The sequence below is a fragment of the Boleophthalmus pectinirostris genome, unplaced genomic scaffold, assembly GCF_026225935.1.
Source record: "Boleophthalmus pectinirostris isolate CB_2022bp ecotype Guang Dong unplaced genomic scaffold, ASM2622593v1 HiC_scaffold_21, whole genome shotgun sequence".
NCBI lineage: Eukaryota > Metazoa > Chordata > Actinopteri > Gobiiformes > Gobiidae > Boleophthalmus > Boleophthalmus pectinirostris.
Genome location: NW_026571175.1, coordinates 21,448,146 through 21,464,302, shown reverse-complemented (window position 1 = coordinate 21,464,302; position 16,157 = coordinate 21,448,146). Strand labels below are relative to the sequence as shown.

Sequence of the window (16,157 nt, the reverse complement as noted above, 5' to 3'; positions counted from 1 at the left end):
CTCTCTCTCTTTTTCTGGTTTGCATGTTCTTTCTCTTCTTGTCTCCCCTTCTTTCATCACTCCCTCCCTCTTACCTCAGCCCTCTCCCTCTCTTTTTCTGTTTTGCAAGCTCTTTCTCTTCTTCTCTTCCGTCCCTCCCTCTTACCTCAGCTCTCCCCTTCTCTCTTTCTGTCTTGTATGTTCTTTCTCCTCCTCTTCTTCTTCTTTTTCTTTCCCTCACACTCCTTTTTTCCCTTCCTCTCTCCCTCTCTTCCTCTTACCTCGTCTCTCACCCTCTCTCTTTCTACCTTGTTCTGTCATGTTCTTTCTCTCCTTCTTCCCTCCCTCCCCCCGTCTTATGATAGTGGATTAAACCATCAGCAGCTCTCGGCAGGTGTCGTCCCTGCCGTTTGCATGTAAAGGTCCCTGTCACTCAGATCGCTGGCGGGGCCGTGCTGATGATTGGCCCCTGGTCCTGCTCCTGTCCTGTACCTGTCAGGTGCTAATATAAAGGCGCTGACAGGAGCGCGGGGTCGGCAGGTGTCCTCTGTTTGGACAGCCATCGCGCTCGCTGTGTAAAGCCGCCCGGGGAACAGAGCCACGCTAAAGTTTGGGCCTGGCCTTTGCTCAGCCATTTCCGCTCTTTTGTTACCAGTCGTCAGCGAATCCATCGAGCAGCTGCGGCTTCGTCTCTCCCCGTGTAAAAGTACAAAAACACAAAAAAGTACAAAAACACGTCTGCTTTGGATTTGGGACAGAAAGTCGATTATTTAAAGGGCCCAGGTTAGGCTATTTTCAGATCTTTGTTATAATCTTGTTTTCATTCACACGTTTAACACACAAATCCTTCATGTTTAGGTTGAGTTCTTCTCTCAAACTGAAACACTCTGTTCCACCTTGTGATGTCATGTGGTAATACAGGAAGTGCTCCACTGTGTTTTTGACTCCATACACCTTCATTAGACTCTTTTGGATAATTTCAGCTCTGGAACTGCCAATCTCTAACTAAAGGTAAAAGGTCGATGTTAACTTGAAAACTACTGCTTCATGACATCACAAGGTGGAACAGAACATTTTGAACTTTAGAGATGTAAACAGACTAATAATAAAAAAAGATGTGTAAATGAAACAAAACACAAACCAAGGTATGTTTTTGATGAGGTAACAACATTATAACATGAGTTTAAGTTAAGTTTTTGCCTTTTTGGGGGGGTTTTTGGAGCTTCCTACCATTTTATTAGCCAGGCTGGCGCCACCAGTCAATTTCATTTCTCTCCAGTGACTAGGTCAGGAATCGGAATACACTAGACGGTCTGCAAAAACCCCGGAAGTGTGAGTTTGGGCACCAGCCAAACAGCAAAGAGCCATACATTCTGTGTTGGCAACGATTCCCAAGAGCGAGAATTTAAAGCCGGAACAAAGAGAATGTTTGGTGAATTTTATCAAGGAGAAAGACATTATTGCCCTTCTTCCTACAGAATTTGGAAAAAGCTTAATATACCAGTTAGCCCTGTTAGCGGTGCATTACATACGTCAAGTAAACAAATCCTAATGCTGTGAGGTCAGACAGTTTCTACGAAGTGAAACTGGCTGATGAATCAGGTTAACATGTTATAGCTTTCTTCCCTCATCAAAAACATTCCTGAAGTGATTTTAGATGTCATCCATGCCCTGTCTGAACCCTCCGGCCCAGTGCTTCACACACAAGCCTACGTCATCCATGTTCCCAAAACAATTCTCCACAAATATACAAAAGTATGACACAAAACAATAAACTACAGCTTGACAAACCCGATGTGATGTGCAGGAGTTTCATTAGTGGAACACATGCTGATTGTAATGTGAGTGACTTTTGACACAGACATATAAACAAACAAATACGTTTTAAAATGTAGTATGTTCAAAACAATTAAAGATAACATGGTGAATCTAAATATGTTCTGTGTTGGCTATTAATACCTCATAAACTACCCCTGAATTTTAAAATAATACAACTGTACATCTGTCAGGAGCAACTGTCCCAGGGGCATTGAAGGATGGGTCAAATCCTGAAGACTCATTTGTGGACAGTAAAGTAACTTAACTTTTACTGAAAGAAGCCAGTGAAGAGACCAGCAGGGGGCAGAATAACAAAATCAAATGAAAAGGAGTTTGTGTGATTCATACCTGACAATTCATGATTTTCAAACAGGCATGAATAAAACGACAGCTCCAGGGAGTATTTGGATGAGGAGACACCTGTTGATAAAAAAAAAAAGACAAGTTAGAAACCTCAAGAAAGTAGTTTTTTGGGAACACTTCTATGAGGCGTGCCCCTGTTGTTTCTGGACGATGACTGCTAGATCTATATAAACAATAGTAGTAAAAAGTAAACTAAAGAAATATAATGTTGTTTCAGGACTTGCAGATCCCTGGGTAAAATGCCACCAGTTTAAATGCCACCAGTTTCTCATGAGAAAACTCCCAGCATGCCTCTTGTCTCTGGTCTTTCGGCGCTGTATCTGATGAGCGCAGTCATTTAGCCGCTCTGTTTCTGCGGTGGCTCACCTGCAGCTCCAGTGTGAGAGGAGTGTGTGAGAGCATGCCCTTTGCACACTTATCTCCAGGGCCGAGGTCATGTGTGGCTCAGAGGCTTTTATCACACGTGTGCATACAAAAGAAACACACACGCTTGAACCAGACTCCACTTCTACCGCTGTTGTGTGTGAGAGCTCGACACTGACCTCACACACACTCAAATAATAATGTGTATGTGATACGTTTAACTCTGTGCAGGTAATCAACACTGGTGACAAGGCAACACGTACAATATACATTTTAGGTATCTGTACTTTACTTTTACTTTTTACTTTTTACATTTGAGGGCAAGTATCTGTACTTTCTACTTCACTACATTTTAGCCCTGGACTGAAAAGTAAAACGTTTTTTCTTTATGGTTTGTGACCTGCTGCAATTGTGGAGACTTAATTTTTTTTAGTACATTTAATGTGAGTTAACAACATTAAGAAAACCAAACACCCAAATACACAAAAGCAGCTAGAAAAATTAAGAAATCAGTTGAATCACTTAAAATCAGATACATTCTTTATCAAAATCATTACATTTCAGCCTCTAGTTGTTCTAAAAATCTCTGCAAAAATAATTTTACTTTTTACTCTTATAGTACATTTTTAAACAGGTACTTTAATACTTTTACCTAAGTGGATTTTTTGCATGTGACACTATTACCTTTACTTGAGTAATGTTTTACCTTTTCATCTGTACTTTTACTCAAGTAACAAAGTTGAGTACTTTGTCCACCACTGGTTCAGTCATCTTGATATGCTTGACTTCAGACTTCAGACTATTTTTCCTATTCCAGATTTTTTTAATATATAACAAATATGATGCATATTTCAAAGTGCATACAGTATATGAACATATTTAGACTGGTATCTCGGCAGACGACGTACATGTAATGCAAGGCAAACACCAAGTGTCACATTCCATGAAAGAAAAACCCACAGCTGCATAAATGAGCTACATACTTGTACATTTATATACATTATATACAATACATTTATTTTACAGTATTTTCTTTAGTTTTGTTTCTATACTTAACAGTTGACTGTGTACCTTTAAGTAGGTACATATTGGACCGTTAAGTACCCAGGCAGGGTCTTTGTCTGCTTGTCTCCATTCTTTGCCAGGAATGTTCCACAGAGTGGTATTCATAATATTATCTCCATGAGACAAACATTCTTAGTAGTAACACTAATTATAATGTAATCAATGTAACATAGAGATGTTCAACAAAGCAAAACATCTCCACTGAAACAAGCAGAATGTTTGGGGGGACTTCTGGTGAATTTGTAGCACATTTTAAACTACAGATACACACAAACGTTTTACATATAACATTTTAAAATCTGCTTAATTTGCGCCATTAAGTCATCTTAAAGGTTCTATATTATGCAACTTATGAGCTTTAAGCCATGTTAGAGTGTTGTTACATCCTCAAAACATACCTGGAGTTGTGTTTTGTTTCATTCACACAGGTTTGAGTAACACTTTATTAGTCTGTCTACTTCTCCAAAACTCAAAATGGTCACAAGGTGGGACTGTGTTTTCTGTTTAAGCGAAGAACTCAGCCTAAATATATAGAGTTTGTGTGTTAAACATGTGTGAATGAAACAAAACACACGTCCAGGTATGTTTGATGAGGATGATGATGGAAACAACATTCTAACAGATCAGAAAGTAGTGTAATCTGGGCTCTTTAAACCATGTGAGAGCCGTGCAGAATGCAGTGGGAACAGGAACAGTTCATGAAATGATTTTGGCTGACAGAGGGGCCTGCATTAGCGTGTCAGCAGCAGTTATAAGTACGATTACTGTGATTATTATTTCAACAATACCCAGCTCCGCTCTTTCATACACTGCCAGCCTCGTCATGGCGACCGAGGCCCTGCCAAAATCACTGCTCTGGGAATTTGTGGAGGAGCTCTTCAGGAGGGCAGAGCCAGAGGGGAGGGGGGCGGAGGAGAGATGGATTTGTAAATTCAACCAGGAAGACTGAATTATCTCTGTTTCTAGACTCTCGCCTCACAGCAACATGGCTCAAGGTGCAGTTTCCATGTGGAGTTTGCATGTTCTGTCTGTGTCTGAGTGGGTTGCCTTCGGGTGCTGCAGTTATCTCGCAAAACATACGGGTTAGGTTGTCCTTCGTGGGTTTCAGAATAATGAGAAACTAGGGATGTTGCTGTAACGATTAATAATTTAAAACTGTGTTGTTTGAACGGGGGAAAAGTCCTCCAAATGTTGCAGATTGAGGTTTTGAGCTCCACAAAAATACAATGAATTGAATATAGATTGAAACCATATAAAAACTATTCAGGAAAGATCTAATCTTGTTTGTGTTTTTATTTTTCAAACCTGTTTTTCAATATTTCAATATATCAACCTGTTTTTCAATACCTGTTCAGATGAGTATTTTTTGTTGCTGTAGCGATTAATAATTTAAAACTGTGTAAATTGAATGGGGAAAAAGTTCTCAGAAAGTTGCATACTAGTACATTTCACGTAGTATTTTCTAATAAATTTCAACACCAAGAAAATTCCTCTATATCAATACTGATTCTGATACAACACAGAATAATAATAGCATGCAGTCTTGTCCTATTTCTGCTTTTTATGTTAATTAATCTTCTTGTTTTTTACTCGCCTACATTTCATTGTTTCGATTTTCTAACTTTGTATTGTTTTGTTAAAGGTGTATTGTCTAAATTTTCTGGTGGAGGGTCCGTCATATGCTTTTCTTCATAGTAATGTTTGCTCTACAAAAATGAAGTGAATATAGATTGAGACGTATTCAAACTATTCAGATAAGGTCAAATGTCGTGTGTGTTGAAATGAGTATCTACTTTCTAAATGGTTTTATTGATTATTGTCTGTGTATTTTTACACCTTAGAACTAACCCTTTGTTCAACTTGTTTGACAAATAACAATAATAAATAATATACTCTATATAATGTACCGTATTTTCCAGACTATAAGTCGCACTTTTTTTCATGGTCTGGGTGGTCCTGCAACTTATACTCCGGTGCGACTTATGTATTAAAATTTTCACACTGACAGCCACGAGAGGGCGCTCTAGACTTGTGTGTCAGTATCTACTACTCCTATTACGCCTGTACCACCGTCACTTCTCACTCTACTGCGTATGTCTCCTGAAGAAAAAGCCTTTGTTCTGCTGCAAGTAGTGATATGTAATCGAGCAACTGAAAGAAAGTTTGGAGTGAGAAACTTGTGAGGGATCAAGCAATCAATTAATCAGTTATTTCTACTGCACCTTCCAACGACCAAAGCCGACCGAAGTGCTGTACAACATTAAAACAAGATAAATAAATAAAAAACAATAAACATCATAAAAACAGGTCAACAAAGCACATTACACCATTAAAATAAAAAAAAGTGTCATAGGGCCACTAAGTGTTAAAAGCCATTCTAAATAAGTAGGTTTTAAGTTTGGCTTTGAACAGAGGCAGGTCAGGGATGGACTGTAACTCTATGGGCAAAGAGTTCCAGAGTTGGGATGGAGAATACAGCTTCACAGTAACCGGGAGGGTGCACTCTGCAACTTTCCTGGAAGTCACTGGATGGATTGCGAAAGCTTGGACTTCAGTGACAACCGAAACCATCTTGTCAGGATTCAGAAAGGCCGGAGTAATTCAAACTGGAACTGATGTAGAGTCTGACAACATACAGAAGAGGAAGTGGTGCTCCATTTACCTCCGGAGGTCACGGAGTTGCTCAGAATTGGCAAAGAGGATGACGAATTCAATGGATTTAGTGATCTGGAGTGAGATTGAGAGTTTGGTAAACTTGTTCTGTTCTGTTGTTTATGTAACAGTTATCTGAATAACTGTTCATATGTGACATTACCAGACTCCTATTCAGTCTGTTGTTCTCTATTCTGTTATTATTACTAGAACTTGCCTTTCAAGATGAAATGTCGTTTCCTGGTCTGTGATTTTACAAAATAAATTTCCCCCAAAAGTGAGACTTATTGTCCGGTGCGATTTATAGTCAGAAAAATACAGTCCTTTATCTTCCCTCCTTCCCTGTTGTTATTGTCAATCACGGCCTGCCAGCTCTGCTTCTCATCCCCTCATCAGCCAATCATCTTTACTCTCTTTTTTTTCTTCTGTTTCATAAGCGCCATTGCATTCCTCTGAAACCTTCCACAGCAGCAGAACTCTCAGCCTCTTCTCTCTTCTCTTCTTTACAGGAGAATACATTTTTCAGAACAAAGTTATCACAGATTTAAGTTGTTTTGTCCCACAGGTTCACTAGTTCCTCCTACTGTCTGGAAGTATATTGCTAACAGTTTTGTCTGTTTCTTCCGCTTGCCCATGTTGCGTTGATATGTAGAGTTGGGTGAATTTATACTTCGCTTCATAACTAATATATGTGTACCTGCTGTCTCTTATATTGTTTCTATTTGAAGTATTTTTTATATTTTTATATCGGTGTAGTATCATTTGTTGGGGTCACACAAGGCGGTCCTCATAATGCTGGCCTCTCTCTTCACAGCCCCCACGGAGCCTTTGCTGTGTAAATTTGCCGACGGAGGGCAGAAGAAGCGCCAGAGCCAGAGTAAATACCCCCAGAATGGACGGCCGTGGCACAGAGAGGGCGAGGTAAGAAGGGCACTGCACAGCTGCACGGGGCCACGGGGTCACGGGGAAAAACGTCATGATTTGACAGTAATTCACATTTACTGGCACCATGATCAAAAAATGATTCAGTCCTTGATTCTCTTTTATTTTATGAACATGACGTAAACAGACACACATGCACATTTAGATTTCTTTTTTGGAGTATAGATTGATCAAGAATGACTTTTTGTTTCTAAATTTCTCACAATTCGGGATGCACGATACTGGTATAGAATGATACTGAAAAAATTGCTGGATCGGGAATCGTTTAAGCCGATATCCTGATTGGACCTATTTACAGGCTGATTTTGATTCATACGAAGCTATTCAGTCGTCATTTGAAGGATAAATAACAGTTACATAACACTATTGGATCTCTTGTGTAATAAGTTAACTGTGTTTTAAGGAAATGAGTGTGTTTTCTGTCCTAACACTGGTATTGCTCAATAATACTCAAAGTCAAAATATTGGTATTAGTATTGGAACTGAAAAGGCTGGCATTCCTATTCACAATTAATATTGTTTTTAGTTCTTATGATTTCTAGCCCTTGATTCCAAAAACATCTAAATCCGTGACTGTTCTTTTGTTTTCAGCCCTGAATCCATAGAAAAATCTAATCTAATGATCAGTTTGATCTGAAAACACTGGTTTATGGCAGTAACTTGTGCCTTTCCTGTTATAGACACCATTTAAGGACTTTTGACCGTTTAAACTTGTGTTCCTAACTTTTACTTTGAAGTTTCTCACACATATTTTGCACCTTTCCTTTACATCTCCATAAAGGACTTCATAAAATACATGAAAGTAGCAGAAGAGAGTATCTGCAGCCCTCTCCTCCCACAAACCCGGCTCAGGGGACCAAAGCAAACTGTGAGAGAAAATACCACTTTTTCCTGGGCACTGCTTTAAACCTGTCACCTACTCAACGGACGTCATCTGTGCTAATGAAAGAGCAGCGTCCTTACACCAGAGTAACACCAACTCAACTCAACTCTGAAGTGTGTTAAAAGGCCGGGACCCAAGTTTTCCCATAGTCACATAGTCTTGCCCCAGTACGGATATACTGTATATGAAGCTCTAGAGGTAATAAATAAATAAATAAAATGATTTGTAACGTCCGATAATCAGGAAGTGTGTGTTTAGCATGCTAGTTGTTGTTTAGATTTAAAAACAGGGCCGCTCTGTACTCTCTGATAATCAGGAAGTGTGTGTTTAGCATGCTAGTTGTTGTTTAGATTTAAAAACAGGGCCGCTCTGTACTCTCTGATTGTCAGGAAGTCTGTGGTTAGCATGCTAGCTGTTGTTACCATTCCAAACAAAATGACTGTGTTACATCCGATAATCAGCAAGTGTGCGGTTAGCATGTTAATTGTTGCTGAGTTAAAAAACAATGCCCACTATGTACTCTCTGATAATCAGGGTGTGTGTGGTTCGCATGCTAGTTGTTATTGAGGTTTAAAAAAGTTTACTATGTACTCTCTGATAATCCAGTAATCAGGAAGTGTGCGGTTAGCATGCTAGTTATTGTTGAGGTAAAAAACAAATCCACTATGTACTCTCTGATAATCAAGATGTGTGCGGTTAGCATGCTAGTTGTTATTAAGATATATATTTTTTAAATGTCTGCTATGTGCTCTTTGATAGTCAGGAAGTGTGTGGTTGGCATGCTAGTTGTTATTTAGGTTTAAAAAAGTTTACTACGTACTCGCTGATAATCCAGTAATTAGGAAGTGTGCAGTTAGCATGCTAGTTGTTGTTGAGGTAAAAAAAAAAAAAAAGTCTGCTATGTACTCTCTGATAATCAAGAAGTGTGTGGTTAGCTTGCTAGTTGTTGTTGCTGTGTAATGTCCGATAATCAGGAAGTGCGCGGTTGGTTATGAAAAGCACTTACAAACTTTTTGTGGTGAATAATTAGGACGCTCAGAACACATAAAGTAAGTGAGGAATAACTTTGGACTAGTTGTGTTTTTCTGTTTTTAAGAAAATCAGGTAGAGCGTGTTTAAAAATGTCCGAGTGAGACTGTGAGAAAGTAAGAGTTTGGGCTTTGGCCCTAAGTCCAGCTGGAATCCATGCCTTTGACAGCCCAATTAAAAGTGAAGTGTGGAGCGCAGGAAAAGCTGACTAAACTCGTGTAGTTCAGGTTGTCATCGAGACATTTAGTTCTCCTCAGACACACTGATTGATTTGTAGCCTAAGCACCTCGTTAGCTAAACATTTAATTGGATACTGCACAATAACAGCTTTCTCTTAACTGTCCTGTTTATTGATGAAGCCCAAATTATTAACCCAAACGGGGCTGTCACCTCTTCATGTACGCTCAGGGCGACTGGCAGAGCGGCTTAGCACTAAAAATGAGGTCAGGAGGAGGTGTGTAGATCGTTTTCTCCAACATAATTTATCATGTTTATCGTGTAGTTTTGTTTAGATGCACATGAAAACTTCTGAAAGTGAAAAAAATGCTGTAAGTTGGACACAAATACTGCATGAGACAAAATACAACTAAAAGCTTTTCAGAGCTTTTAACCACCTCTCCTCACCATTTACTCACCCAGAGTTGTATTTGGAGTTATTTGTGCATGTTTGAGCAGTCTTTAATCACTTACTTTCAAGACGTCGTATTGCTGATCAACCCTTGTTTTCACCACCATCGTCATACGCCCACTGCTCTCTGCTTACTTTGTTCTCCAATTTGGTTTCTTAATCGATTGGCAGAGTTGTGTAGTCATTTTGGTGCGTATATCCATCAGAGGTGCAGACTCTGTTGTGATGACGTTTGTGGCGACGTCAGCTCCCTCTGGGCTCTGTAGTTTTCTAATGAGGACGTCAGTGGGCTTGTTTCTTTTATTAAGTCATTTTAGATGAATATTGTGATTTAAAATGTGTGTATTATAACTGTATTATAACATAATGATGAAGATACAACATATTCAATGATTAAAAGCTCTTAAAGTCACATTTGTATAATATATAACAATTAAATAACCTTAAACCAGGTGTGTAGTAGTTAAGGCGAGCTTTTATAGAGCAGAAATTTTGCACAACTAAATTCAAAGTGCTTTACAGAGCAAGAAGACTGTGTTAAAATTACAGTAGAAACAAATGAGGTAATAAAAAAAGTTTATTCATTTTAATAGAGGATTGTCAATAAAATTCTTTCACTAACCAGAATTGTTTTGAGCTCAGATTCGAACACTGTCTTTCAACTGCAGTAAGTAAGTAAGTAAGTAGTAGTAGTAGTAGTAGTAGTAGTAGTAGTAGTAATAGTAGAAGCAGTAGTAGTAGTAGTAGTAATAGAAGCAGTAGTAGTAGTAGTAGTAATAGAAGCAGTAGTAGTAGTAGTAGTAATAGAAGCAGTAGTAGTAGTAGTAGTAATAGAAGCAGTAGTAGTAGTAGTAGTAGTAGTAGAAGCAGTAGTAGTAGTAGTAGTAATAGAAGCAGTAGTAGTAGTAGTAGTAATAGAAGCAGTAGTAGTAGTAGTAGTAATAGAAGCAGTAGTAGTAGTAGTAGTAATAGAAGCAGTAGTAGTAGTAGTAGTAATAGAAGCAGTAGTAAAGTAGTAGTAGTAGTAATAGAAGCAGTAGTAGAAGTAAAGTAGTAGAAGTAGTAGTAGTAATAGTAGAAGTAGTAGTAGTAATAGAAGTAGTAATACAAGTCGTAGTAGAAGTAGTAATAGTAGTAGTAGTAGTAGTAATAGAAGTAGTAGTAGTAGTAGTAATAGAAGTAACAGTAGAAGTAGTAGTAGAAGTAGTAGAAGCAGTAGTAGAAGTAGTAATAGAAGTAATAGGAGAAGTTGTAGTAGAAATAGTAATAGAAGTAGTAGTAATAGAAATAGTAGTAGTAGTAGTAGTAGAAGTAGAAGTAGAAGTAGAAGCAGCTTGGTACTAACTATCAGTGCCAACCACAAAACATATTTATGAAGTATTGTGTGTACTAGTGTGTGTACATCACATAAGTGTCATCATCTTTATTTGTGGGAGGTTTTTCTTTGTTCCTGTCTGCTCCTGTTGTCTGTATGGAATGAAACAGAGCAGTGACCAAACACAGCTCCACACATTTTTCCTCCTTAACACCATCTGTCTTGGTTTCTAGTAGCTGACGCATTACACTTCTATTTGTTCCTTTTCAGCGATATCAAAATGAAAGTCGAAGTCTTTTGACATTTACCGTAATTTCTCAAGAATTTGTAACTAAGGGGAATAAGGCGAGCCCAGAAACTGTCCAATAAATGTCCCACGCGGCCTGATGACAAACACATCTGAGCTAATGGTTTCTCAGAACTGTAGCCCCGCCCAACTTTTACAACCTGTAGCCTTAACTACTGCCTGTTTACTTATGCTTACTTCATTGTATTGAAGGTTTAAAGCTGTTCTATGTAACTCTTCTGGTGGAGGTCTGCTGTTAAGAGGGCATTGCTTTGCCTTGAATGTTCCGTAGTATGGCATTAAAGTTATCTATGTCCATGACGACCAGCAGGTGTACAAAGTCAAGTTACAGGTTAGATCTGTGGGAAGAGGAGTTTGCTCATATTATATATTTTGGAGCAATAAAAACACCAATAATTGAGTAAAAAAAAGCAAAATGTGTCATTTTAATGCCATATTGTGGAACATTGTAGGTAAAACAATGACATCTCCACTGTACTATTTGTGTAACTTTGTTTAGAAAAAATGCCATATATAAAATGTATTATTATTTATTTGTTCATATTACTATGGAGAGTAGTAGGTGGCAGAAAAGTTACATAGTGCATCTTTAAAGGTCCTTTATTATACAAAAAATAATAAAAAATATAAAAATGCAGGATGTGTGAATGCAACAAAACACAACTATGATATGTTAGGTACAGAGGTCGGACCAAGTTGTTGTTTTGCAAGTCTCAAGTACGTCTCAAGTCTTTGACCTCAAGTCCAAATCAAGTCCAAGTCAAGTCCCACGTCGAGTCTCGAGTCACTGGCCCATAAGTCCAAGTCAAATCCAAGTTGTCGTCTTTGAGCTTCAAGTCATTTCAAGTCTTTAAACCAAAAAGTACCAAATAAAGCTTAGACTTTTGCTATTTATATGAATTTTAAACTAAATTTTACTTAAAAAGTCATGATATATTTATGTATGAGTATGTATATAAAAGTTGTAGAAATGCTAATTTTTTTTCTTTTTAAATGTCTCGACGAGAGTGTGAATTATTACGGTTGGAACAGACAGAATTAAAATTTAAGAGTGCTAAATAACAGTTATTTTGACATGTAGTTCTCTGTAGTTCCCTCTGTTTTACTGTATTGTACTGTACGTTGATGTAGTACATTTGAGGATACCACATTACAGTACTTCAGTTAATGTTGCCATAGTAACAAGAGAAGTGGGAGGGACATGTTCTAGTTTGTTCCTTTAAAATTAAGCGTTGCATGTATCAACTGTAAAGAGAGAAGTATTTTCTAAAAACATATTTTTTTAGGAGAAGCATCAAGTCTTCTCAAGTCCCGAGTCCCAAGTCTTAGTGTATTTTATCAAGTCAAGTCTCAAGTCCTAAAAATAGTGACTCAAGTCTGACTCGAGTCCAAGTCCCCACCTCTGGTTATGTATGTTTGTGACGAGGAAACGACATTATAACAGATCAGAAAATAATGAAATATGGAAGAAACAAATTAAAAACGTGTATAAATAAGCTGGGACCAAGGAAAAAAGAAAAGACTGAACCTGTTCTAATGCAGAACTAACTCAGGTCTGAACCAAATCAATAGTCAACCAAGACTAAACCAGGAATGGACAACAGAAAGTATTGATAAAATAAAACGATATAACTGTAAATGTCAAAAGTCATGTTAAATTGGAATTGTGCTTGATACTGTAAATTCTCATCTGTACCTGCATAGACTATTGTCCCGTGTCCTACAGTTTGAACCTGGGCTCGATCGATCACATTGTCCTTGCATGTACAGACACTAAATTGTATGTATCCTTATATAGCCCGTCTGAACACGCATATTCCCATCACAGATCAGGAATGCTGGGAATGCTGAAATTGGATTCGGCCTCGTGGTAACAAATTCATCAGCAACCTGTGGAGAGAGACAAGGTTAAAATCTCAGCAACCTGCTATATCGGGAAGGGCACCCAAAGGAGAGGGCTCCATGCGCGCAGTGGTATGACAGTAGTGCTGGGTAGGCAGAGTAAGAGCAACTCAGTGAAATTCGGAGATCGTGAGAGGAGTTCACATTAGCTCCAAGTGTCTGTTAAATGTTCAGTGGTGTCACGGAGGTCGAGTGAGTTCAGCCTGAAGGAAATCACTCTATTCTCCTGTTTATAGGCGCCATTTTGAGGAGTTTGAACCATTCAGAAGTTAGAATATTTTGTTTTGAAGGTCCTATATTATGCAAAATTGACTCCTGTGAACTTTTAGCTGTGCTGGAATGTTGTTACTCATCAAAAACGTATCTGGAGTTTTGTTTTTGTTTCATTCACACATGTATTCATGGGTCTCAGAATGATGATACGTCGAGATTGTTGCTCCAGCATTTTACATCTTACATGTTAAAGAGCCCATATTACACTATTTTCTGATCTGTTATAATGTTGTTTCCTCGTTTAACACACAAACCCTGCAAATTTTGGCTGAGTTCTTCTCTCAAACTGAAAACACTGTGTTTTTAAACTCCATACTCTTTCCCTTGAATAATTTCAATAATTAATAAGAAAGGATTACTCTAACATATGTGAATGAAACAAAACACAACTCGTGGCTTAAAGCTCTCAAGAGTCAATTTTGTGTAATAGAGGCTGATGTGTTTGGGGAAAAAAAAAAAGCAAAACAACAAAAGTGAAGCAAAATGTAAACTGGTAAATGTAGCAAGGACTGGGTTAATATTTTTTTTTTTTTTCTTTTTATTTTTATAAGCACTCTTCTTTTATGTTCTTGCGCAGATAAATCAATCAATCAGACTTTATTTATAAAGCCTTTTACAACATTCAAGGTGGCCAAAGTGCTTCATATTAAAATCAACACAATATAAAAACATTCCCATTAAAGGTTAAGGAGAAATTCAATTCGTCAACTGGATAAAGAATATTTGGTTGGCTCCTTCTTCAGTTCTGGTCAAAATGTTGGTGGGTACTTCCTTATATCTATCTGCAGGAAGGAGCTAACTACAGTGAAACTACCCTGAAACTAACACATTCCCATTAAAATCAGTACAATATAAAAACATGTTAAACATTAAACAGTGAAATAAAAAGTGTCACTACATTACTGAGTGTTAAAAGCCAGTCTAATAGATTAGAGTTTTGAGGCTGGATTTAAACAGGCCAAAGTAAAGCGTTAGTCTTGTATACGGCCCTCTTCATATGTGATGTTGTGGTCATTGATCAGTGCGGCTCTGAGCTCAGGGAGAAGCAGATACCATCACATGTAGTGTGTTTATCCGAGCAGGACCATTCTTCAGCCCAGTGTAGGAACATGAAGGCAACACCACACTGCGCTCAGTCTATTAACACTGTGGGCTCTTATCTGCTCTACTGTCTGTGTCTGTGCTGCTGTGTTCACTGGGCTTAAAGGGTCCAGATTACACTACTTTCTGATCTGTTATAATATCGTTTCCTCACCAAAATCATACTTGGAGTTGTGTTTTGTTTCAGTCACATATTTTAAAACACAATCCTGAGGCTGAGTTGTTCTTTCAAATAGAAGATGCTTTGTTCTACCTTGTGATGTCTACAAGAAGTGTTAGTTATTTGCTGTTTTGTGTGTTTTAATTTATTTTGCTGGCTGTCCTGATTACTGCTGTGGGAGCCCTGGTCCGTGATCGGTGGGGCTTGTCTTCGCCCACCTCACCTGCAGCCACCGCCCCCTGTTTAAAGAGACAGTCTGCCATTTTGTGTTTGTGTGTGTCTCTTTAGGGCCAGTCACTCGTTTGTACTAGAACATGTCTGACTTTGTTTGTTGTGTTGAGACACTCACGTAGTTTAGTTCTGTTTTGTGCCTTTTATATTTTGTCACTCGATTCTGTTTGTGGGTTTATGTGGTTTTACTTTGGGGCACTTGTGTTTTAGTTACCCATTTTTTTAGCACAAAATTTGTATGTTAATCCTGTTATGTTGTTTCTTAGTTTAGGTTATTTTCTGTGCATATTTTAGTCTGTTTTGTTAATTTATCTTTCCTGTTAGTTAAATATTACTTAATTGATTCCATTCTCCACCTTCTTCTTTTTTTTTTCCCGACCCTAGTGAGCTGGATCATAACAGTGCTCCACAGTTTTTTTAAACTCTGTGCGACTTCACTAGAATCATTTGGGTAATTTCAGACCTAGAATTCCCAATCTGACTGAATGAAAAGTAAAAGGCAGCTGTTAATCTGAAAACTACCACTACATGACATCACAAGGTGGAACAGAGCATTTTGAGCTTTGGAGGTGGACAGACTAATAATATAGGGTAACTCAAACATGTGTGAATGAAACAAAACACAATTCCAGATGTGTTTTTGATTAAGTAACAGCATTATAGCATGTATTAAAGCTCAAAAGAATCAATTTTGCATAACATATTTGACCTTTAATTGGAAATAATTATCTTGAGCATAGTCTAGACTTGAGGTTTATAAAACACTTTTTTTTTTCTTTTTACATTCAGTACATTGTGACCTGTAAAAATGTAGATTTTTGACCAAATAATCTTCCATCACTATTTCTAACATTAAGCTTTTGACATCCCCACACTGTCTCCTCTTTCCCCAGATTTTCACATGTCACCTGCTCCCATAATGCAGCTGTACTTCTGAGCTGCTCACGCTTAATTATGAACACGCAGGATTCTACAGTGGGAGTGAAATCATAGAATACATTCTGGGTTGCCTGTTCCCCTTTGCCTGCACATACGTTTGAAGTCTTCCCAAATCCCGCCGTAGCATATGGACCGAGATCGTCACGGTGACTCAAGGCGCAGGGAAGAGGAAAATAAAAAAAATGTGAAGATCAGACAGAAAAGAGC

At 38.1% G+C, this 16,157-nt stretch overlaps 1 protein-coding gene across 2 annotated transcripts in view; it reads left to right on the top strand.

Moving 5' to 3' along the window:
- Window positions 1-16,157, top strand: part of rbms3 (RNA binding motif, single stranded interacting protein) — a 446,391-nt gene that overhangs the window by 369,771 nt on the left and 60,463 nt on the right. For both annotated transcript variants that reach the window (XM_055157285.1, XM_020932479.2), the window contains exon 7: window positions 7,055-7,161. In XM_055157285.1, coding sequence (XP_055013260.1) covers window positions 7,055-7,161 — 107 coding nt within the window. The remainder of the gene's footprint in view (window positions 1-7,054; window positions 7,162-16,157) is intronic.